Source organism: Pagrus pagrus (assembly GCF_965226575.1).
Source record: "Pagrus pagrus genome assembly, chromosome: 15".
NCBI lineage: Eukaryota > Metazoa > Chordata > Actinopteri > Spariformes > Sparidae > Pagrus > Pagrus pagrus.
In genome coordinates this window covers 20,057,314-20,080,100 of record NC_140199.1, presented here as the reverse complement: position 1 = coordinate 20,080,100, position 22,787 = coordinate 20,057,314, and the positions used below count along the sequence as shown (strand labels likewise).

The following is a 22,787-nucleotide window of genomic DNA, read 5'->3' as shown; positions in this document are numbered from 1 at the left end:
TATAATGATATCATGCATTTTAAGGGTGACATTTTAATTCATATTACACCAGTGATACCCTAAAATGTACTGAGAGTTTGTAGTTATTTGCACATTTGTTTGTACAAGAAGATCTGATTATGATCTCAGTATTGCAGCAAAGGAGGATGCTATCACCATTACATCCCCTCCTTTCAGCTCCACCTAATGCCATTTACAATGAAGTGCCGTGATGTCACTGATAAATTATTTACGGCATGTGTTGCGTTAATAATAAAAAAAACAAGGTCAGAAATCACAAGCGAGTTGTGGCACTGTGGACGATGGCCTCTGTGATTTCCTCTTTAAAACGCACATGACCCCGTTTAGGAAGTGAAATGACATGCTGCTAATGCAGCCATCAGTGCTCAAATCCTACATGATTAATTTCACCTAATCCATAATAATCTCTTCATGTTTTCACCACACAGTATTTATTACTTTCCCTCCTTCCCTCTTTCTTTCAGTCTCTCTGTTTATCTTTCTTTCTTTCTTGTACCCTTTAAGGAGACCTGAACGGTGGAGTCTTTATTCTATCAACTGTTAAATGTGTCGTTTGTAAAGTAATCCTCGAATTGGGTTTTGCTCAAAAGCATTTCCTCTGCTGCTGTTTCACTACTACTGATCTTAAATGCATAGAGGCAAAACACAAACTCTCTAGCACACATACACACACACCACAGCCAGTGGCTCCAGCATTGTCTGGTTGCCTGGCAACTGTCGGCGTGGCGTGGTTGCTAGGGCTGTGTGTGTGTGTGTGGAGAGGGGGGGGGTGATGCTGCTCTGATTTCCAGCTGAATTGAGGCAGTCAGTAGGGAGAAGCCCCCACTCTTCCAGTCGACACACAGGACTCTATTGAACAATAGAGCTGTGCCAATGGGCCTGAGGCTAGTCAGACAAGCCCTTGTTCAGGGTCACACTGTGTTCATCCCACAGTCCTCCATGACTAATTAACTTACAGCGAAGAGTGTCGTTAGGACATCTGATGATGCATCCATCACTGGCACAGCCCTGGAATTTACATTAATGTGAGGTGCGTTTCTGGCAGCCCGCCACGTCGGTGCATTGAGAAGACACGCAGAAGAAAAAGGCAAAGTGTGGCGGAGCCGCCGCACGTAGTGCCGAGCACAGCTTGTGCAGTCAAAACAGCTCTGAACTGCTGGACTTGGTGGGAAATATTTGCCAGCTGTAACGTGGTTATGTGAAAGCTGAGAAAGCAGCCGCACGGAGAGGCGGCTACGTTTTCTAAAGAATGGATTATTATTAGGGAGAGTTTTGATCCTGTGGCCTTCACAGCAGGTGGCAATGTTGATCACAAATACAGCCACTAATGTAAAGTGATGGCATTCATGTGTTGTGGAGGAGAGTAAGCAGGGCAAGAAACGTGTCAAGACTCATTTGGAGCGAGAGGCAGAGCTGCAGCTCAGACCGGAATAAAGAGATGCTCACAGCCGTAACAAGAACAGGTTTTTATTAATATTTTGTAATACCATATATAATGCAATTGCATATCTTTGGCGAAAATAAATCTTATAAACATTTTATCAACAGAGGTTAGCATACAAAAACCAAAAGGTGTGTCGGTCCAAGAGACATGGCAGACAACTGACACAAACTGATACTGGGTTGGCAGCTTTGTCAAATGCAACATAATGTTCATCATACCCATGGGAACTGCAACAGAATTTTTGAGAATCACATAATCATTATTCAGTGTCGAGCGATGAAGCGACCGGGGGTTTGGAGTTTTTGTTAAGTCGGACCCCAAAACGTTTAGGTAGCTCGTCCGCAGATCGTCTCACCGACTCAGTGATGCTTTGAGACCAAACGTGACATTTCTTTTGCAAGTGCTACAGAAAGAATGAGCGAGATTTTCCTCTACAAGTCTCTCCATAATTTATCTGCATTTGTCCGTGTACTTAAGTGTAGTTCTGAAACTACACAGCAGCAGCCTGGAGGGGGGGGGACTGAGTTAGTTAGTTCAACATCCCATAACAATACCTGGAAGCATGAGTTATGAGTGGCAGTATTCTTCTTTTTTTGTTTTAGACTCTAAACTGTGAAGAGATTGATGCTAATCTTCAATGTGTGACTACTTTAGTCATAACATCTAAAACATAAACATGAGGCAAATGTAAAAAAAATGATTCAATCATCTTCAAAGTACTTCTACAGTACACGGGGAACGTGTCCATGTTACATTTTTACTCCCCAGCTGTACATCAATTTTGGCAACAAAAGGTTTCAGGATCAATGTTAATTAACTGTTGTCTATCCAGTTCTAACACAAAGCAAAACAAAACATCAAGAAAACCTGGCAGTCGTGGTTAAATTGGAAAAATAAAAATAAAAACACCCGCTCTAAAGACAATAGACATTGGCAAAATACTTAATCACTATAACATAGTGAAAGAAAAAAAGGTGTATTGCTGTAAAATAAGACGAGGAGAAAAATAAAATACTTATTAAGAGAAGTTCACAGAGGGAGAAAAATAAATGTGCTTAGTCATTCGTTTCAAACGACCTGTCTCTGATAGCATTCAATAATCCCATAAATTAATGTCATAAATAAGGTGATGATTAATGAACAACAATTTGTTCTTTTTTTCACAGCTAAACAAGACCAGTGTATGCAAGTATTACTTCAGAGTACTGCAGCTTACTCTGCTGTTTCCCACTCTAAAGCGACAAAAATAAACCAAGAGATTGGTTAAGTCACTGTTACGACTAGAGTCCTCTCCCATTTCCTGTTCGGAGGATTCAGAAAAGTAGGGCATTGTTGCTCTAAATCACAACTACGCTGTGGCAGCAGGGGGATATAGTGACCATGGCCCTTTGCAGTTTTACATCAGTGGCACAAGAAAATGTTTGGCACTGACCATGCATGCTATACTAACAGTCACTGTGACACAATGTGATCCAGTACTGTGGGTAATAATAAAAAAAAATGTGTTGCCCTTGTGCGCGTCCATGCTACCTTGTATTGTACGCTGCGGGCACGCAGCCTTTTTAAAAGCTCGAATGAGAATTGTGGCATTTTACACAACTTCCCCTCCGTGAACTTCATGCAATCAACTGACAATAAACACTCCGTTTCACATTGCGAGAAGAGAGCGCGCACTTCCTTATTTTGTTCTCAGAGGAAGAGCAAGGACGCAACACGGGTGGCAGGCGAGAACTGAGGGCACAACATGAGAGCGGCACAAGTCTTCAACATCTCGCCTGCGAGTCCAGTTCTGTCCGGCCACAGCTGCTTTGTCCCCTCCTCATTCTTTAATTGAACATGATCTGCACTTTTCATTTGAGAACCGAAACACACTCCCGAGCTGTGAATTAACTTGGCCAAAGGGTCAGCTGACAGAGAATTAGCTGGATCAGTTTCTAAAGTACATGGTTCAAAACACAAGGAGAACACATGGAGGTATAATCAAACTGCAAACTCAAACAATGGAGCAAGAAGTTCCCACCACTCCTGTTTCTCTGACTATAAACCAGCTCTGCGTTCAAAATGGACCAGAAGCAAGCAGCCCTACAACACAGCTCGAGCAAGGAGATCTGTCATTACACCGATCACATTCAATGGAGCAGTATGACTACTTTGTCAGTAGAAGCAAAGCGTTTGACCGTCTCAAACTCTTCTCAGGTTCAGGCTGAAGTCGACATGCACTATGATACACACACACGCACACACGGAAATAAAATAAAACCTACGGAGGATAACCTATGAACACACAGTGAACATCTGGCAATACGTAGCAGATGTTGACTTTGCATAGGCTGTCACCAAACATGTGAATATATGCTCTGTGTCTGCACAGGAAATGTCAAAAACACACTGATGAATGGGAGGGTTCGACAGGACGAGCAGTTTGCAAATAAAATGAAAACAGGTTTCACTTGTGTCGCACGGTAATGGTCGCACAAAACTGAGCGAAGTAGTATAGCTAACTTTGCAACTAAATTTTGGCAGTGGCAGAGTAATACCATTTCCACATCTTGCTAATCCTGAAACACAGCCAGAGCTCGTGTGTAATAAAGTTTATCGCGTAACAAGATCTGAGTACTACTCCTTTCGTTCTCTTAATTGTAAAGTTCAACTAGCATACTCGACTCGGGTGAATGCCACCGCGAAATAACGTGAAAAAAGTTAAGGTTGTGGATTAATTATTGCATCTCTCTTACAAGAGAATTCGTAGAGCAAGGGTTCCTTTCAAAACAGTGGCGATTTTTTTTCTTTAGCACAAAAAGGAGAAACTGATATAACACCAGGAGGTTAGATTTTGTCTGTTACAAACATGCACTCATTCGCTTCATAAATAGATTCACTTGGAAGAGGATACAGGTTTGAGGAGGAAGCATGCAACGCTTTGAGTTATAAAACCTTCAGCTTTTTTCCCATTTTGTCTCTCAGAGGAAAAAATTCTTGAATCACAATCTTCTAATCCAACAGAAGCAGGCGGGTCGTTTTGGATAGGTTTCTTGATGGATCTCCATAGCCCAAACACCCATCCCCAGAAGATACCCCCGAAGTTACAAAAGTCTCTATATGGCTTTGTTCTCCTGTGTGAACGATACTATTGCCATTTGTTTTGTTGGACATGGATACTCCCAAACAAAAAGAAAAGGCTCGAAATGGCCAATGAACGATCAGATAAGGAGAAGGAGGCACACTGGGACACACGATCAGGGGTCAGAGGTTAGGGTTCACAGGGTCCGGAGTCTGATGGGGGCAAAAAAAAAAAAATCTTCATTTCCTGTTCAGTTTTGTGCTCTTTACAGTGCGTTTGGAGCCCTCCATGCAGCTGCGTATACCGGCGAGGTGAAGCAAAGAGCCGGCGGCTTCCTTCAGCTCCTCATCCAGCTCTGGCTTGACCTCGCGTCGCGGCCTCTTGCCGACGGGCCACTTGATGGCCGGCGGGCGGCGTGAAGTCTGGTGGACGCCCCTCTCGTCCCAGAGGTCGGAGTCCTCGTCGCTGTGGAAGCCCTCACTGCCGGCGCGGCGGGACTGCCTGCCGTCGCAGCCCCCTTCATCCAAGGAGGAGAGAGACGAGGAGGAGGAGCGGGAGGAGCAGCGCTGCAGGGCGACGCTGCTGTAGTTGTGGTCCTGCTTTGGATCGCTGCTGACCAGGACAGAATCGGGCCGGGAGAGGTCCAGTGGGCCGTCAGAATTGCCTGAGGAGAATGCAAAAGGAGATTTTACTAGCGTGTTACGGCACCACAAACACTGTTAACCTTCTACGTTAAAGTTATGGTTGGTTTTAGAAGAGGTTAAGACAGATGTCAAGTAAATTCTGATGGTACTTTACAGAAACTAGATTTTGTTTGGGGGGGTTTTATTTAAAAGAAGAAAAAGCAGAAATCAGACACGGTCAACCACAGACTGTAACTGTAGCTTGCTTTGTTTACAAGCATAAAGCAGAACTAAAAGTTGCCACGGCCCAAGAGGGAAAACCTGTTTTAAAAATATCTTGTTGCATGCATGTTAAAGCAGAATTACCATCAATTGGGAAAGTACAAATATTAGTATTAACAGCAAAGTGATCCTTGGAGGGCTGTGGCAGTCACTGAATCAAATGAATTAAGTGCAAGCAAATAAATTATGATCTAATAAAAAATGTAAAACACCGAGCCAGTTTTTTCTTAAAACCTCGTAAGAAGATCCTGCACTAAAATAACTGACTGAAGCTAATAATCTCAACAAAAACATTTTATAATAGATCTTATGTAAAAGGTTTAGTTGTTTTGTTTGAACATCTTAAACAAATAATGTACTCAGGTGCTGGTAGCTGGATTTTGTCACCTTTGGACAGAGCCAAGCTGGCTGTTTCCTGTGTTTGTGCCAAGCTAAGCTAAGCTAACCGGTTTACAGCTTTAGTCAAACTGTTCCTTCAATATGTCTTCAAAATAATTATTCAAAGACATTTTTAGAATGGATCACATGTTAAAGGGATAGTTCAACATTTCTACTAGGCATGGTTTATCCTGTCAAACACAATTGCGATAATCATCTACATATTCTTAAAACTTTTAAATAAAACCTGAAATTGCACTTAAACTATAATCCCTTTAACATTACATTTTGTCAGGAAACAAATATTTTTTATTGCATCACATAGATGCACATCTTTTTTTTAGTGATAAACAAACATTCAAAGAATCTTAAATTAGCAATCATAAATCATAAGGTCTTCCTGCACAATTAACGTGGGATTTTTATTGTAATCTGCAATAAAATCTTTTATCATCCCATCCCTAATTTCTAGATTGAACAGATTAAACAATAACCTGTTAGTTTGTTAGCGTTAGAGGTGCTTGTGCATGGATTTTGTCGGCATTTGATCGAGCCAGGTAAGCCGTTTTCCCCCTATTTCCAGTCTTTGTGCTAGGCTAGGCTGACCAGCTAATGGCTCCAGGCTCACAATTAGTGCATCACAACTTTCACTTTCACTAAAAAACTATTAAAATCATGATGATTTAACAGTTAATGAAAATGTTTTCTTACATCTGGAGAACAAGATTTGTAGGCCACAGCATTTCTGCAGCACTACAGTACTTTTCTTCGATAATGCTGTTTTATCACACATTTTACCCACATCTAAAAGTTGCCGCTTTGCAGAAAAATTGTACACAATCACCAAAGAGTAATGTTCTTCAAACCTTTCCTGTGCGAGAACCAACATTTTGCTTACAACAACAAGTGACACACATATCACAACTTAAAGCACACAAAATAAAAGAAGATTTAAGCAATGACAGGGTGGTAATGTTGGGGGTAGGACACAAAAAAGTTGGTGAAAGTATGGCTGCTTCTGGATTCTCTTACATGGGTCAACGTGGTGCCCGGGGGCAGAGTTTAAGAGCATCATGGCAGTGGCAGCATCAATGTCAGACTCTGGAAGAGGAGAGAACATGCATGATGGTCAGTCCTAAAGAGTGAAAGCATGGTAGCATGGCATCTCTACCAGGACTGGGAGGACTGGGTTGTTTTCATCATTTTAAACTAGAGACAGAGTGACCCAATCAGTGCTTAGTGAATGGATTGGCCGAAACAAACCAGAGGATAAACTCCAGCCACTGATATTGAGAGTGCATCCGATCTTTTTCAGAGCTGACAAAGTGTCTAAAAGCCTCGTAGCTCACTTCTGGGGCTCTAAATTATTAATGATTACAGTGAGACTGAGTGCTCGACACTCTGCACCAGCAGAACCTCTGCCTGTCGTCAAGGTTACAGATCCAAGAGGCAGAGGCGGGGGGGAAGAGGAGGCTGAGACATCGACAGGGAGCTCTCAACATTATGGTCTACATGAGGCATCAATGACTTGAAAGCAAGAAATCAAACCAAGAGTTGAGAATAAAAGCACAGTGATGCTGAATGTTCTGGGACTGAAATGTGCAACATAATCAAAATACTGCACAAACACAAACTCAAACTTTACATCTACACATTCTTGCTCGGCAGGCGGCTTTTATTGTGCATATCCAAACTTAAACAGTGAAGTTTGCTTCCGTCTCACCTTTAAATGAGCAGCCTTGTAGAAAGAGATGGCGAGGGGGTGAGGAGGCACTGTAGAAGGTAAAAAAAAAAAAAGGCATGATGGGTCAGATTTGCAAAATAAAAAGTTAAACGTGACCCTTCAAAACTTTTAGTTATTTAAAAGGACTGAATGTCAACACTCAAAATCAAACAAGTCCAGTAAATAAATGGTTTATGGTAACACTGATTTGACAGAGACAGACGTGATGTGCCAAGTCTGGCTTGCAAAGCAATTTCCTGCAACATCAAAGCCAACACAAACGCGTTACTCAAAGCATGCCATGAGTGGCTGATGCAGTTTACCTGGGTGGGGAGGCGGGTGGTGTGCAGAAGGCATGTGCGGCAGGGAAGTGCTGCTTCTTAAGAGCTTGGATCAGGTTGGGGCGGTACTCGGGGTCAACACACCAGAGAGAACCTTTTCCATTGGCCTGTAGGGAAAAGCAGGGACGGTCAAACTTCTACATTTACTATCTACTACAGCAAGGCTGCAAAGTAAGAAACTTGTGGGGGGGAATTTTAATTCAAAGAGATGTACTTATAAATAGTCCTGATGCCTGACCGCGACATAAATATGTTACAGAACTGCCACAGGTTCGTCTGAACTTCATTCTGAGACAACACGCAAAAGTTACATTTAAATTCAGTGTTTCTCACCAAAACCTGTATTCTTGAAGCCTAACATAAAGGTTGAATCCTTGCTAAAATACATTTGCAAAGCCGCATTTTCTATTGCTTAAAAACATGCATTGTTTATATTCACGTTGGTCAGCTTCTAGTCTTTTTCACTGCCTTTATGAGTGCATTCATACACTTCTTTGCACGTTACCACTGCCAACTGTTGTTCACCATAGTAGTGCAAAACCAGCAACAGGATGTGCATGCATGGTTAGTATTAGTACGAGAAAACATTTCTCCACTGTGGCACCAATGGTCACATACTTCACACTGCACCTTTAAAGATTCACTGAGACAGTTAGTTAATCAATTTTGGTGATCTGTGTAATTGCAGAGCACTACAAATGATTGTGATTTATCAGGAGAGCGGATAAGACAAATTATGTACATGATTCCACGGTTTTCACGCCTTCACCTTCCTGCTGTGAGCTACAGAGACACCTGAACTTGAATATTAACATAAGTATGGAAGATTATAAAAATAGGATTAAGGACTATTTGTCGATTGAATACACATGTCCTTTACTGAACACTGGTAAATTCATTGTCTTGATGTAATGTGCTGCTTGTTTCATGTCTGCTTCTTGTTTCTTTTGTTAGAATTTGATGTTGTTTGTTTTCATTAGTTGTTTGTGGTAAAATATAGGTTAAATGACACGTGGAAGTGGAAGTGTAACCCTGACCTTTAAGAGACTACTCTCTTCAAGGTTAAAGGTCAATAATAAGCAATAATAGCACCTTTTATAGTTTCTTAAAACTTAAATAAAATAAAAATAGTGACATACCAAAACTATTTGTGGCTATATCCTATTCTTAATTTATCCAAATAATACACAGAATTATTTATCAAATGGCTTACACTACATTCAGAGCATTCTCAGCAGACAAACTGAATACTACATACAGGAGACTGCAGTGAAGGCAGCATAGTGATGTGTCAGATGCCATGAGAGCAAGTCTCATTTTGCACAAATGGCAAAACACTGAAGCAATAGTTCTTTAAGAAGCATTTCATCATAAACCACACAGTGGAAACAGAAAATGCATAACTAAGAATTCCTTCACAGCCTGAACAAAAGGAGGAAATAGCTGCTCTGCAGCTCTGTGCGAGGAGGGAATTTGTCTGTTGGTGATGTGTGCGGGAGTGTGTTAACTGTCACTTTATCTGATGGCGGCGTACTGCCCAGTCTGGGAGGAGAACAGAGTGAGGGAAGGAGGGAGGGAGGGAGGAGAATAACCTTGACTCAGATTACCAACCAGCCCTGATGCAGGAAGAAGGAAATGTCTCCATGGCAACGGAAACCACCAGCCAGCGTCATGTGACACTGGTGCCGGTCTCTCAACAGACGAAGGGCTCACGCTGTGCACCTGCACGCTGAGCGGCCTGCGCCTCACCATGTTGCTACTCGCTGAGTGCTAACCACCATTCCCTCCCCACGGTGGGAAAATACAAGGTCTTAGCCAGGCGCAGCCTTGGCACCACGGGCTCTACCGGTCACAAGTCAGAACTCATACTGCAGCTCAATATGGCTACCGTTGTGTCACTTCCTGGATCAGTATAACATACAAACAACACAAGTGTGACGCATGTCTCACTGTACTCTTAAAAACCTCCCTGCCTTTCTCTAAAACTTGAGCAACATTTGAAAAATAAGCTGAAGAGAAAAAGCTAATCACTACTGACATGTTCAGCACTACAGCTTCTGATTACGAGCACTGGGGTCCCATATGAACATTTTCTGTCAAGCTTGAAACTGTTTTTTGTTTTCTGAGCACAGCTTTAGTGTTCTTTGCTTTTGTAACCAAGCCACTATCAATCAAAACAAATCAAACCACACCTTTACAGTCACGATGACGCAGACAAGCTGTCTTTAACAGTGACTTCTGAGAAAACACCAAAAACCATCTTGAGCTTATTCCTGTACCTTTTCTAGAGCCAATATTGGTCATAAATATATCTTATTGGTGTATATGTTGTCCAATATGCATCTATATGAAAAAAATATTTTCTTAAGATCATAATGCAGAAAAAGCTGCTTGGGGTGATTTGTAACTTAAATTCCCAGTTAATTTTGGCTCTGATGTCATTTTAGACAATAAAGTTTACTATTCTACTGTTAAATATTCTCCTGAAATATATATCTTTGTCAAAAATGTTTGCTAAATAAATTTGAGGGATTATTGCAAAAATCAGCATCAACCCCAAAAGTCAGGCTCAAACCTTTCCTGTTTCTCGTCGTATTTCTCAACAAAAATACTGGAAACTTAAACGGAAATAGCAACCATTAGGAAGTAAATTCACCACTTCACAACCAATCTTTTACTAATTTCCCATTCGGTTCACAAGAATGTTTGTGCAGGATTTGCAGGAGTGCATTTGTCCTTTTTCCACAAGTATATGTGGAGGTCAACATCTTACGGGAACGCAAACACAAGTAAACACGACTGACTAGGACACGTTCACTCCATTCTCACAGAGATATGTCGAGGTTGCCAACTGTGGGATGCTTCTCTCCCTGGTTAAAACAGTTGCACTACCTTGTAGTGCTACGGGAGATAAGGTCCTGTCTTAGCGTGCTGTGTTTGTATTTCCTGTGAAGGAGTATCTGTGACCTTGACTGGATTCCACCCTTATCGCAGCAGAGTCAGAGGTCCCTACGGCTGAGTTACAGACCCGGACACACGAGCCACAGTGCAGCTTCACACTGCAACACACTGTTAATAGAGCTGCAACTAACGATTATTTTCATTTATTATTAGTTAAGTTCATAAAATCTCATAAAATTGTGAAAAAAAATGCTCATCACAATTTCCCAGAGCCCAAACAGACATCTTCACGTAGGTTGTATTGTCCAACCAACAGTCCAAAACTCAATGACTCTTCATTTACTACCATAAATGACAAAGAAAAGAAGTATAGCGGTCGTTTAGGAGGCTGGAACCAGCAAATGTTTGACATTTTTGCTTGAAAAATTACTGACACAATTAATCCATTAGCAAAATGGTTGACTATTAAATTTCTTTCGACTCGAGTCAATTAATAGACTAATCGTTACAGCTCTGTAAACCAATTGTGTTTTGCTAAACAAAGCAGACCAGCAGCCCATGGGTATTTCTACGATCACATCCTCAAACAACAACGCAAAGACAACTGTTTCAAGAAGCATAATTTAAACAGTGCATACAAGTTTAAATCTGTGTGTGAAAGTTAGACAGTTTGCTAACCTACCTTTCCCAAACTCCTTTCGACCTTGAGGAAGCATTTGTTCAAGGACAAGTTGTGACGAACAGAGTTCTTCCAGCCAGTAGGAGCGTTGGAGAAATAAGGGAAGTGCTCGAGAATCCAGCCGTAGATTTCTTTAACAGGCAAAGACTTGCTGGGAGACTGCTCGATGGCCATGTAGATGAGGAGGGAAAACGAGAAAGGAGGCTTCGACTTCAACGAGTCCCGCTCCCTGCCTCTGCCGTGTGATGAAGATGAGGAGGAGGACGACGGGCCCTGGTTGGAGCCGTAGTCTCCCTCTATGTCAAAGAGGGGGCTGCCGCTGGGCTGAGCTTCCGGACCTCCCAGAGTGAAGTTCTGCAGCAGGTTCTCGTGTAGCCAGTTGAGGTTGGTGAGCTCCTCATCCTCGTTGCCTCCGGTACGATCCACGCTGGTCGCCAGCGGACTGGACGCACACTCCGCCTCAGGCAGTGTTCCCACACCACAAACGCCTCTGAGCCCTGTCCGCTCTTCTTGCATACCCGGAATTTCCGTTTTCTTATCTGGTGACATCCCAATGATTGGACCCATTAAACCAAAGAGGTCTGGAAGGGGAGGAGAGAAGAGATGGTTAATACTTAACAGCTTATAGACAGTTTTTATCAGATGACTTCAAAACAAAGTATGAAATGACTGGATGCGACATAATGGAATGATGTGCTCTTCCAAGCGGCAGCATTGTTTTCTTAAGTTTTCCCACGGGATACACCCCCTGTGGCTGCGCCTGTCTACCGCCATCCCATTCCCTGGCCCTCTCACTGCCCCTCTCCTCCATGCCTGCCAAGGACGGAGAGGCTCTCAGCACCGACCCCTCCCTCCCCCTTGACTCCAGCTGAGGACCATCGAGGACGTCCTCTCAAGAAACTGAACCGACTTAAGGCTCCACTCCTTGACGCCCACCTCGTCTCAGACAAGAACCAGCTGCTCGTTATGTGTAAATGAGCATGAGACCATCCGACGATCTTACAGAGTGGATGGCTCTTACAGATTGATCTGCATTCAGCCAGGATCAAGTCTCAATTTGTCACACGCCAGATTAAGTAGTGTAAAGAGGCTATGGATCCACAAGTTGTTTGTCATTTGACAAACAGCACTAGGAAATTCAATATTGCCAGAGCCCTGTATTATTAAACAAATCCAAACAAGTACCTACATTCATAAGACAATGATTATTTTTTCAAACAGGCTCAGATGAAGAACTGTTGCAGTGTTTCCAAATCACAGAATTTCCCTGGGCGGGCCGCCTAGGTGTATTTGGCGATCCATTTTAGCATTTTATACTTTTTACAAAATTTGTCCAAGAGAATGATGCCATCCGTGATCGATTAACTAGTGAACAATCTGCCCTCGCTCTTCCCCTCCCGTCTGTATCATGCATCCCTAAATTGAACCTAACGTACCGAGTTATGATTTGGATTCAGCCACAGAAAAACTGTGTCAAAGTCTTGGCAGACTACAATAAGTAAATAGGTAAATAAGTGCTTATTTAAACCTGAATAACTCTGTTTGAACCAGAAAATACAAGCTATGGTCTTTCATACTGGTTAGTGAGGCCAAGAGCACAAAGAGATCCCTCTCTGGCTCAGCTCACAACAAGCTTTATGTCCTGGGTGTCACCATGCCAACCGTGCCGTCCCTTCAATTTAGAGCACAAATCCCACAAACAAGATAAATAGATGAAATAAGAAAATAAGTAATCCATGTTGGCTGGCTCTGCCGCAGAATGTGCTGAAAATGGTCCCACTGGACCCGTTGGTGGACACCAGATGCCCCGGTCCGGGGTGGTCTGGGATGTTCTGGATCCGGATCGATATAGGAGAAGGGGTTGGGAGCTTGGAGAGGTAAAGGCGCACGAAAACTAGTGGATAGGGATATCTTCTAATTTTTGTGATAAGAGGAGAATTGGGTCAAACTCGAGAGTGTTAGCACAGCGGGTGAGACAGGAGAGGGAGTGTACACACACATACACACACACACACACTCACACAAATCAGTTTGTCAAAGCCAGTCAGTGAGGACAGGAGAAGGAGTGCATTTACAAAATTACCACTCAACTCTTAATGAGGGGATAAACATACGGCAAACAGATCCTATTTTGGTTTGGAGTGACTTCTAAATCAAAGCGGCTGATTTATTTAGCTAAAAGGATACATGCTTCTTTCAAAGTAGTACTTCCTGTCTACTCCATAGATGGCGTCATGTAGGCTACATTGTGTCCTGCATTCTGTCTGTCAGTCCTCTTTTGTCTGCGCTTTAATTTGTCAGCACCATTGACATTTCCTTGTGTACCACATACACTTCTGCGATTTTTATCACCAAAAAAAGGGAAGTAAGTCAAAGAGCTTTCCAGGCCAAAGGCAAAGAGGAAACATAGGAAGAGACACAACAATAGAAAAACCCTTTCATGGAAGAACAGAGCAAACAGACAGAAGGAGAGAGACCAAGAGACAGAGAAAGACAGACAGACAGACAGACAGAGAGAGAGAGAGCCAGCTGAGACTCTGTGGTGGTAGTGAGGTAGGCTATGTAAGTTATATCCTCAGTCTAGGATGAATCACAGCTCTCAGCAAAGTAGAGCAATCAGATATGTCAGGCAGCGCGAGAACTGCCCATTTGTGTTAAAAGAAAATCTCTGCTCAAGAGACCGAAAACACGAGAAGATATCCCTCGACATGACAGGTTCCTACTAGAACTGGGACTGCACAGACAGACAGGCCTGCAGTTTTGGAGGACAATATAATTTACCCTTCCAAGGAATCACTTCAGAATGAAGCTTCAGATACTAAATGTGTTTTGAAAATCAGGTGAAAAGCATGTACATACTTTCAGTTCCTAGACCGCTACCCCTACTTTAGACTAGGGGTAGCGGTCTACCGCTTAAAAGAGTTCATGTGAGTTTAAGTCAAGTCTATTTCCATGACTGTGCTACCCAATACCTGTGTATGACAAACATTAAGTTCACAATAAACCATAAGCCAACACAGGTGTGGCAAAAAAGTTCATGACTGCATTGCTCTTTGTTTGATTAGAAGGTGTGGTTTCTTGATACTGGGTCAACAGTAAACACTCCACATGCTTGTGCTTTTTCTTCAGCAGGCCATAACTGTCTGTAAACTTGATTCAGTTTTGTGGCAGGCAGAGGAGAAGAAGTCACAGTCCGGGTAAAGTGTCACATGACTGATTAACCTTAAAGCACAAGAGAGCTTCACCTCAGTCCATTTTCACAGCCCTGACCTCTCAGCTGGGCTCTTGGGTGGCTGGGAGTGCTTATCCTCTTTTGAGTCGCTTCTCCAGAAGACCGCCATTTAAATATCAACAGATGTAGCGTGGTGGACGACACAGAAAGCTGTCCTGCATCCAGCCAAACACAGGAAGTGTTTTACTGTGACTGCAGCTGGTCAATTACGCACTGCTGTAGCGATGATCGCAGCTATCATTGCTCTTATGAAAAAGGCATCAAAGAGAGGCGGCTGGGAATGCGATGAATAATGGGACACTAGTGTGTACAGAGTGGAGAGGGGGAGAGGGAGCTAATAAGCTGCACTGGCCTGTTGACTGCAGCTCATCCTTGAAAATACACCAAAGCTGCAATGGTGCTGACCTGATGGCTCATCTGCAAGTTAAAATAGCCCCGCGCACCGCCAGCCTCATCATATTCATGTGCAAACAGGCAAGCACTAACAGCAGGTGCCAAGGCACATTTTTCCCCCCTTTTCAAACTGCTCTTTTATCCTGTTAAGCACTTAGCCTATTCAAAAATACACAAAGACATATGGAGATAGCTTTAAGTGGCAAATCAAGCCGTTGACGTGTCAAATATGTACAGGGGAATGTAAAGAAGACGGCGGCAGCGGCGGCAAAATGAAGAGGTGCCGGTTTGAGATGGTTTCTGGGAGTGAATCTCATGATCAGGACTCAGTTGCCACGGCAGCCAATGTTGTAAGGGAAGCAATTGTGCTCATGTCTGTGCATGAAGAGAGAGCTAATGTGGGGAGATCAATACAGGCGGAAAATGCTGAGGCCAGCAGTCTGCTGCTGTTCTCCACAAACCTGTCTGACAAAGAGCAGCGGGAAAGGCCACAGCCAACCTGGTTGTCATGGCACGACTGACTTAGTGCCATTAAGGCATACCGAACGCACTAGACAGCTATTTTTGTTCAGTAAAAAAATGACATAAAATTATTTTTTCGTAAATTTGGGAACAAAAACTCCAGAGATTACATTCAGTATGTTACTGCCTTAAGTTCACACACAGATGTACTCTTGCCACACCCTCCTCACAAGATGTAAACCAGTTGACACAAACCAGTTACACCTCTGTAATAGATACACAGAGGTGTGTCGCAAAGCCCCACGGCGAGGGCTGTTATTTGAAACCCTAACTGATATTTAGGTGACTACCCAGTCTGGTTGGAGCTCTGAAAAATGTGAATGAGACAAAGGGGGGCTGAGTTAGAGTGGGAGAGAGAGAGAGGGGCTGTTCCAGAGCGAGGTAGCCAAGAGTGGCAGTCTTTTTTATTTTATGAGAGGGTCAAATTATGTCATAACAAGTAAAGCATCCATTAATGTGAAGGCTAATCAGGCTACTGTTAAAGCACGTCTAAATGATACATTCTCTAATAAAAGTACTCAATGGATTAAAACGATCTACTCGGAGCCCGAGGTGAAAGCGAATGAAAAAGCTTGCACAAAGCATTACAATTGGCCCCGCACTCGGCTTATACAAAGGAGCAGTTGTTTTTGCTCCAGTCATGTTTCAGAAGCGCTCAGTATTCACCTCACAGTTTCAAACAGTGGACCAGGAGGGAAGGAAACACCTCCTGCCTGTTGAGGAAGTTCATTTTCAGAAAACAAACGCAGACTTCACACAGAGACAGCAAGGTTCTGCTCTACACCAAAACAGTGGACTGGAGCGGTGAGGGGCCGAGAGGCAGCGTTTATTAGACCAGCGGTATTTACTTTGGCAATCTATGAATTCCAGCAGCATGTAGCTTATAGACCGCTGACAAACACCCGAGCCGAACATAATGAAATGACTGATGCAATCACTTAACAGCTGGGGGAAAAAAGAAGAAAACAAAACATTGTGATTTTCATCGGAGACATTAACTTCACACAGTGATTTCAAACTCAAACACACAGGACTGCACTTCGACCGTCAACAGAGGTGAGGCCTGTAAAAGTGCAGGCCAGCCCCCAGCCAACACTGAAACCTTATCTCTTGGGTCATGTGGCTCTAAGTTAAGTGTACAAACACTCATACCAATCAGCCTACGCAACAGTCTCGTATACTTTTTAACACCAAAAACAGCACTAACTGCCTGAGCATCTCCTCTGCAGCAGTGTCAAAATCCATGTAATAAACACTTGTAAGGAGATTTTTAATAAAGTTTCCATATATTTGGAGGCACAATGAATGTTTCTTTAACTGTTCAGTTAAAGTTTCAACATAAGCCCTTCTATGAATGTGCTCTGTATGAGATTCCATGTAAATACTGCAAGTGTCTGCAAAAGAAAAATTTTGTGTGCAAGAACAGTAAGGCCCTGCAGGAAAATCAAGTGACAAAAATGTTCCTGAATTATAGCAAATTATAATGAAATCCTTCCTGAGCTTCCTGAAGTACAGTGAGAACCAACAGAAACCAGCCTGAAGACAGCTACAAGTAACTTGCTTTCCAAGATTAAAAAATATTTACTGAAGCTTCTGAAGTGAGTAAATCAACTAAAGTGCATACACAGCAATTATGAACATACAGTAAGGAGCAGTAACATAACAAAGATGAGCACAGTGCATGTCTTCTTGGCTATCTGTTTGTTACATTACTGCTTCTTGTATTTGTATTTTATTCCATTGTGTTGACTCAACATCTTAGATAATAAATCCCCGCCCAAGAAAAAGAAATACAGTTGTGTATAGTTTAAACCTTTCTTAATTAGTACTTTAGTTTAGTTTAGTTTAGTTTAGTTTAGTTTGGAGTATATACAAAATAAGCTTAACTTCTCTTAAGAGTCAGTGTTAGGGTTAGGGGTTATTAAAAAAATGGACCAACAAGAGCATTTCCTGCAGGCCTTTATTTACCATCTCTCAATACGATAAATGTTTATGCAGCGCTACAACAATTGGCTTGATAGCATCCTGCCCTAACTTACACTGTGCAACATTAAAAAGTGGCGAGAGCAAATTTCTCACAGGGAAACTTAAAGCATTACAATATCATATATTATAAAGAAGAATCCATTCACATTTTTGGTGGCTTTGTGTCGTTGTTACATAACCTGCTCAAATGAAGTTTACTTTATATTTCCAACAAACTTTATTTTGGCAATAAATCACCATGGTGATCTGATGACAATGCCAGACGTTTAAAAATAGCAAAAGCTCTCGTAAACCGAGCTTCATATTTATTCATGGATTCAGCTGTTTCAAGCACAGAGCTCAGTATAAGACTCTCATTCAAGGAACAGTGACGGATGCATCAGTTTCATGTTTACATTCTCAGCCCTTCACCAGTGCTGTTCTAATGACGACACTGTTTACAACTTAAGTCCTGTTGCTCCTTGGCTGGCACTGGGTCCGAACTTTGGTAAGGTGACGATACAATCCCAAATGGCCTCACACATCCTCCAAAATCCTGATCATATGCAGACAAGCTGATCAAGCCTCCGTCATTGTTGTCAGACTGCCATCAATTAAATAAATCCCGTTAATTCAACCCGGGGTGATGAGACAAAGGCCCATTGTGACGCAGGACACAGCCGTGCTTCCCTCTTCCTTTCTCTCAATCAAAGAAACGGTCATATCAGTGTTGTTTTCAAGGAGGCGGGCCTTAATGGGCTGCGTCTCGAGTCCACCCCGTCAGGAATGGGACAGGGACAGTTGGGGGGTAAAAGAAGGGCAGGGAAGGGGGGCGGGGGGGGGGGGGGGGGGTTGGTCATGATAGAGTCAGTGCGTGACCACTGTGACCAATCAAGAGATGTAAAACAATAAGTGGAGTAGACGGAGGGGCGCCACAACAGGAATACACACATTGCCCATATGCAACTTCTGTAAATACACACAAGCAGAAAAAGACGTATGAAGGAAAAACTGAGGTGGAAACTCAAAACATTCACATTCAAACTGTATTTTTAGATTTGCAGAACTGAACTTGACATGTTCTGTCTTTTTGTTGATGTTATGACATTACCTACAATAAGTCGACCCCAGTTTGTAAAATAGTGACAGCTGTTAAGTGGAAAGCTTAGTGGATAAAAATAGGTGCCATTTAGCTGTACCCATGTCCCCTGGGAGATGCTAAATGATGTGAAACATCACAAAAAAGGGCAGACAATTTGATCATCTGAAGAGGACATGGAAAGCAAAATCATGACCAGAGCCACTAAATAAAGCCCATGGGTGTAAACATCGCTCTACAGGCGTTTAACATCTCAGATTCAGGGCTAAGACCTATGTTTGATTAGCAGAATGTCACAGGCCTGAGACAACAGAAGACGACCTACTCCTGGGGCTGTCCCTCCTTCAGAAACACACACACACACACACACACACAGGAGTTTGAGCAGGTGATGAAATGTGCAGCTTTAACCATTCAAGCCAACCACCACATAACTGCACGAAGCTGTCGACTCCGCAAACCAGATAGGTCAACGCCAGCAGTTAGAGCTGGAGCTCACTGATTAGTGACTGAACTAACTGAATGTGCATATGCTCATTTTAACAACCCTCATAATGGTAAGGCTTTTTTTTTTTATAAAAAACTATAAAGACTTTGGCTGATCTTTTAAAAAAATACACTACTTTCCACTTTGAATGTGTAAAAACACTGCAATGTGCACGCAACAACATAATTATGGGAATACAGTCATTTCAAGTGAACAGCGACCATCAACTTTCTTATTCTGCCAATCATCGAATTATTCAACCTCCTCCATTACAACGATAATGGCTACCTCAGTCCAACTAACAGGCAGTAAAATCAAAGTCTCAAATGACTTGGTAATTAGGGCTTTCAGAGAACAGTAGGTTATAAAGCTTTGAGCTTTTCTGTTCAGGAGAAGCCAGGTTCAGACTATGTTAAGCAATCCCAAAAGTTTCTGCCACATGGGTCAGCTTTCATAATGAATTTAAACACAGTCACTCATATGCCTACAAAGAACATGGTGTATTTTAGAGGACGCAACCTTTCATTTACTTTGGGTCAGAGTACACAATTCTGTGATAAGGCTGATTACATGGCAATACCACCATCTCGAAGTGCAGATTCTGTACCACTGGTGCTACAGCAACAAGCTACAATCTAGTACCATGTAATTTCCTTATTAAGATGTTTTATACATTATATCCAGCACATTGTGATAACTGAACAGGAAAAAACAGCTCAATTGGGTTGAAAATGTACTGTGTACGATCAAAATTCACTCCATAAAAATGTTGTGCTGTGCTCTGGTGGTCTCTCTTGTCACATTGCTTCATTGTTGTCATACATCCTCTGAGGAACATCTTCCTGTTCTGTCATCAGTACAGTACAATGGAGCAACTATTCAGAACGAGTGACACCAAAGTGTCTACCAAGTGTTCAAAATTAAGTGTGGCGTTCTTGGGAGTTCTGGAGGGAGCTTGAGATATATTTGTTACCACTGATTCTATTACTGTATCGGTACAGTCAAAACACAGACAGGGAGCAGCACATTGTCGTTTCTGACTATTAAGCTTTTAAATAAGAAAAAAAAGTCGAGACTTTGATCTTATCTGCGTCAATGAAGTTAACAAGAATGTTGACACACCAGGATTTACCGTCAGGAATACACGACAAAAATACCAAGTGGTTCTGTGACTCATGTCATCAATTGATGCATGAACTCGCTCTTAATTTCAGTTTCGAGTTATGAGTAAAAGCCTTTGACTCTCAAGTGTGCCAGTTACATATTCAAGCTGTGTACACTGCGAGCAGACCCATAAGGAAAGACTATAATAATCATAAAGATTGGGCACTCTGCCTCCTACTTCACCTGTATTTCACCTTTTACTAGGGTAGAAAATACCCTCAAACAATGGAGTAATTCTACCTATTGTTACTACAATGTCTTAGAGGCCTATTCCAGATAATTCAATTCTACTGATAATATTTCACATCCATGAAGTTATTAAAGCCATTTCACGTCAGCAATAAACGCATCACTGGGTTACGACAAGACTTATTTATAGTAATGAATGTCAGTAAAGTTGGCAGACCCTCGTCTATTCTGGGAGGCAAAAGTACTCACCCTTCAGAGGGTACTGTACATACAAACATGTACAGGAGTGGATACATGCTACAACTACAAAGACAACAGATGGTTTGACCCACGACATGACCATGGAGATTTCTGGCAATAAAATAATGGCAGATTGACAACATCTGTTTCTTTTTTGTCTGTTTCTGTCCCTTAAGCCCCTGTTGCCTTTGTCTTTCTATTTATCACTCGGGCTTTAACAACTGTCAGGCAAGGAGAAAGAAACGTCAGTCTACATCAATGTCATAACCTCACAAGGAAAAAACATTTCCCAATGCTTTTTTTTCTCCTTCTTACAAACACACATATAAAGCTCAGAGCACACAGTGAATTTCAGATGAACAACACTGACAGGTAGCAGGTAGAGAGACAACAGGGGCAGACACGTGGAATAACAAAGTATATGAAGACATAGTCAGTGAGAACATATTAAGTATATCCTACTGGGCTAAACAGATATTTTTCCTACACTCTGACATTGTTTGTAGAGCACTCTATATCTGGGACAATCTTGTGATAATCCATTACATCATGTGCTTAGCTAGCCAGTGTAGCCTCCCAACCTCTGCTACCGTCGATATATAGCATGAAATATTCAAATACGTGTAGACATGAGGGAAAGACAAATAAACACCGACAAAAAAAAATCATGTATCGCTGCCTACTACAACGTGAGGAACTACGCCACAAACAAAGACATTTAACGAAACAGCGAGTCTAAGCCAAGTGGGGAAGATACACTCAAAGTGCTGTTAGCAAAGAAAACCAATATGCTTTGTAGCTAATGCTAGATATACTGAGGCATTTAATCACCGCGGACTCAAGACTACACTCACAGGCAGCCACAGCCAGCCTCACAATGAGCAACACAAAGTTACACGTAATGACGTGGACCATTGCACAACACTTCCCTACTCACGGGGACGCGATACGAACTAACTTAGTGAATTACATTCAGGTCACTTTTAATGAGAGTTAAGTTCCCGAGCTGTAAGGTTACCAACGGTATCTCAACCAGCACAACCGAGAGGCAAAGTAGCGTTAGCAGCCGCTCGGTGGGTCAGTGAAGGTAAATCTGCTGCTAGCGTTAGCATAACATTTTAACTATCCAGAATATTATAGTTATTCTAGTTTCACGTATCAAACCACAGCCATTCGTAGGGGCTATAAATACCCCTCCTCTACTCCTCAAGCTACGAGCCGAGAGAACAGGGAGAAGTATATAACGTTAACATTAGCTAGCTGGCCACATGCTGTCGCTTGATCTGCCATGCTGGCTGCTCTAAGCAAAGTCACTTGACCACATTTACTTTGAGCTTGTTCGGAACACAAACCGAAATCGGGCCGAACACGATTAACAAAAACGGCGAGTTTTTTTCTTTTTTTAAAAAACGAGCAAATACTCACAATCATGCACGGCGTGCCTCGGTGCGGTGTGTTTAAAGACACGTCTGTGCGCAGTTTATTCAGTTGTCTGTCTCACACAATGTCAGAGATCAGATCAGCAGCTGCTTCCTCCATACACGCAGCGCGCGGATCACACAGCGCACGGCAACGCTACCAAACCCCTCGCCGTCGTCATGGCAACAGGCCCACTTCAGCCAATCAAAACCCCTCCCCTCCTATCTCCCCTGGCAACTGCCGCAGCGCAGGAGCTCCGCGAGCGCGCACGCCATCCTATTTTGCATGGTGAAATGTGCTTTCACTTTTATCGCCAGCTGCTTGTAACGTAACACAGCGGAGGGAAATAGTGTTTTTGAACAGATTTATTGACTGGTGACGTGGTGTTTGGTGGCGAGGCAGCGGCGGGGGGTGAATTATAAATTAATAAAGTGTGTGTGAGCGATCAAACCGGACGGGTCCCACACAAAACACTCCCGCGTTATTTAGGCTACACAAACACCTCGGGGCGGAGAGAAAGGATGTGTCACCACACCCAGCCTCGTGACGATAGTGGACCCTCAAACAGGGCCCCTCCTAGAGTAAACGATGATACAAGGAGCTAACGTGACCTGTATACACTAC

General features: G+C 42.6%; 1 protein-coding gene across 2 annotated transcripts; it reads right to left on the bottom strand.

The window, feature by feature from the left end:
* Positions 1 to 1,472: 1,472 nt before the first annotated feature.
* foxn2a (forkhead box N2a) lies at positions 1,473 to 22,331 on the bottom strand. 2 transcript variants are annotated; one of them, XM_084374882.1, is made up of 6 exons: positions 22,170 to 22,331; positions 11,457 to 12,034; positions 7,856 to 7,980; positions 7,533 to 7,582; positions 6,842 to 6,910; positions 1,473 to 5,190 (listed from the first exon to the last, which is right to left on the bottom strand). In XM_084374882.1, the coding sequence occupies exons 2-6, from the start codon at positions 12,018 to 12,020 to the stop codon at positions 4,766 to 4,768; spliced, it is 1,233 nt and encodes a 410-aa protein (XP_084231008.1). In that variant the 5' UTR covers positions 12,021 to 12,034; positions 22,170 to 22,331; the 3' UTR covers positions 1,473 to 4,765. The 2 variants fall into 2 exon arrangements, with proteins under 2 accessions (XP_084231008.1, XP_084231009.1); XM_084374883.1 differs by lacking the exon at positions 6,842 to 6,910.
* Between the last annotated feature and the right edge of the window lie 456 nt (positions 22,332 to 22,787).

What these genes read in the sequence shown, in the direction of transcription:
- foxn2a (XM_084374882.1), bottom strand. Translation starts at nt 12,020, where the DNA reads ATGGGTCCAATCATTGGGATGTCACCAGATAAGAAAACGGAAATTCCG. An exon ending in ACAAGGCTGCTCATTTAAAG is followed by an intron (nt 6,911 to 7,532) that starts GTGAGACGGAAG and finishes CTCCTCTTCCAG; the next exon opens with AGTCTGACATTGATGCTGCC. An exon ending in CGGGCACCACGTTGACCCAT is followed by an intron (nt 5,191 to 6,841) that starts GTAAGAGAATCC and finishes CATTCTCCTCAG; the next exon opens with GCAATTCTGACGGCCCACTG.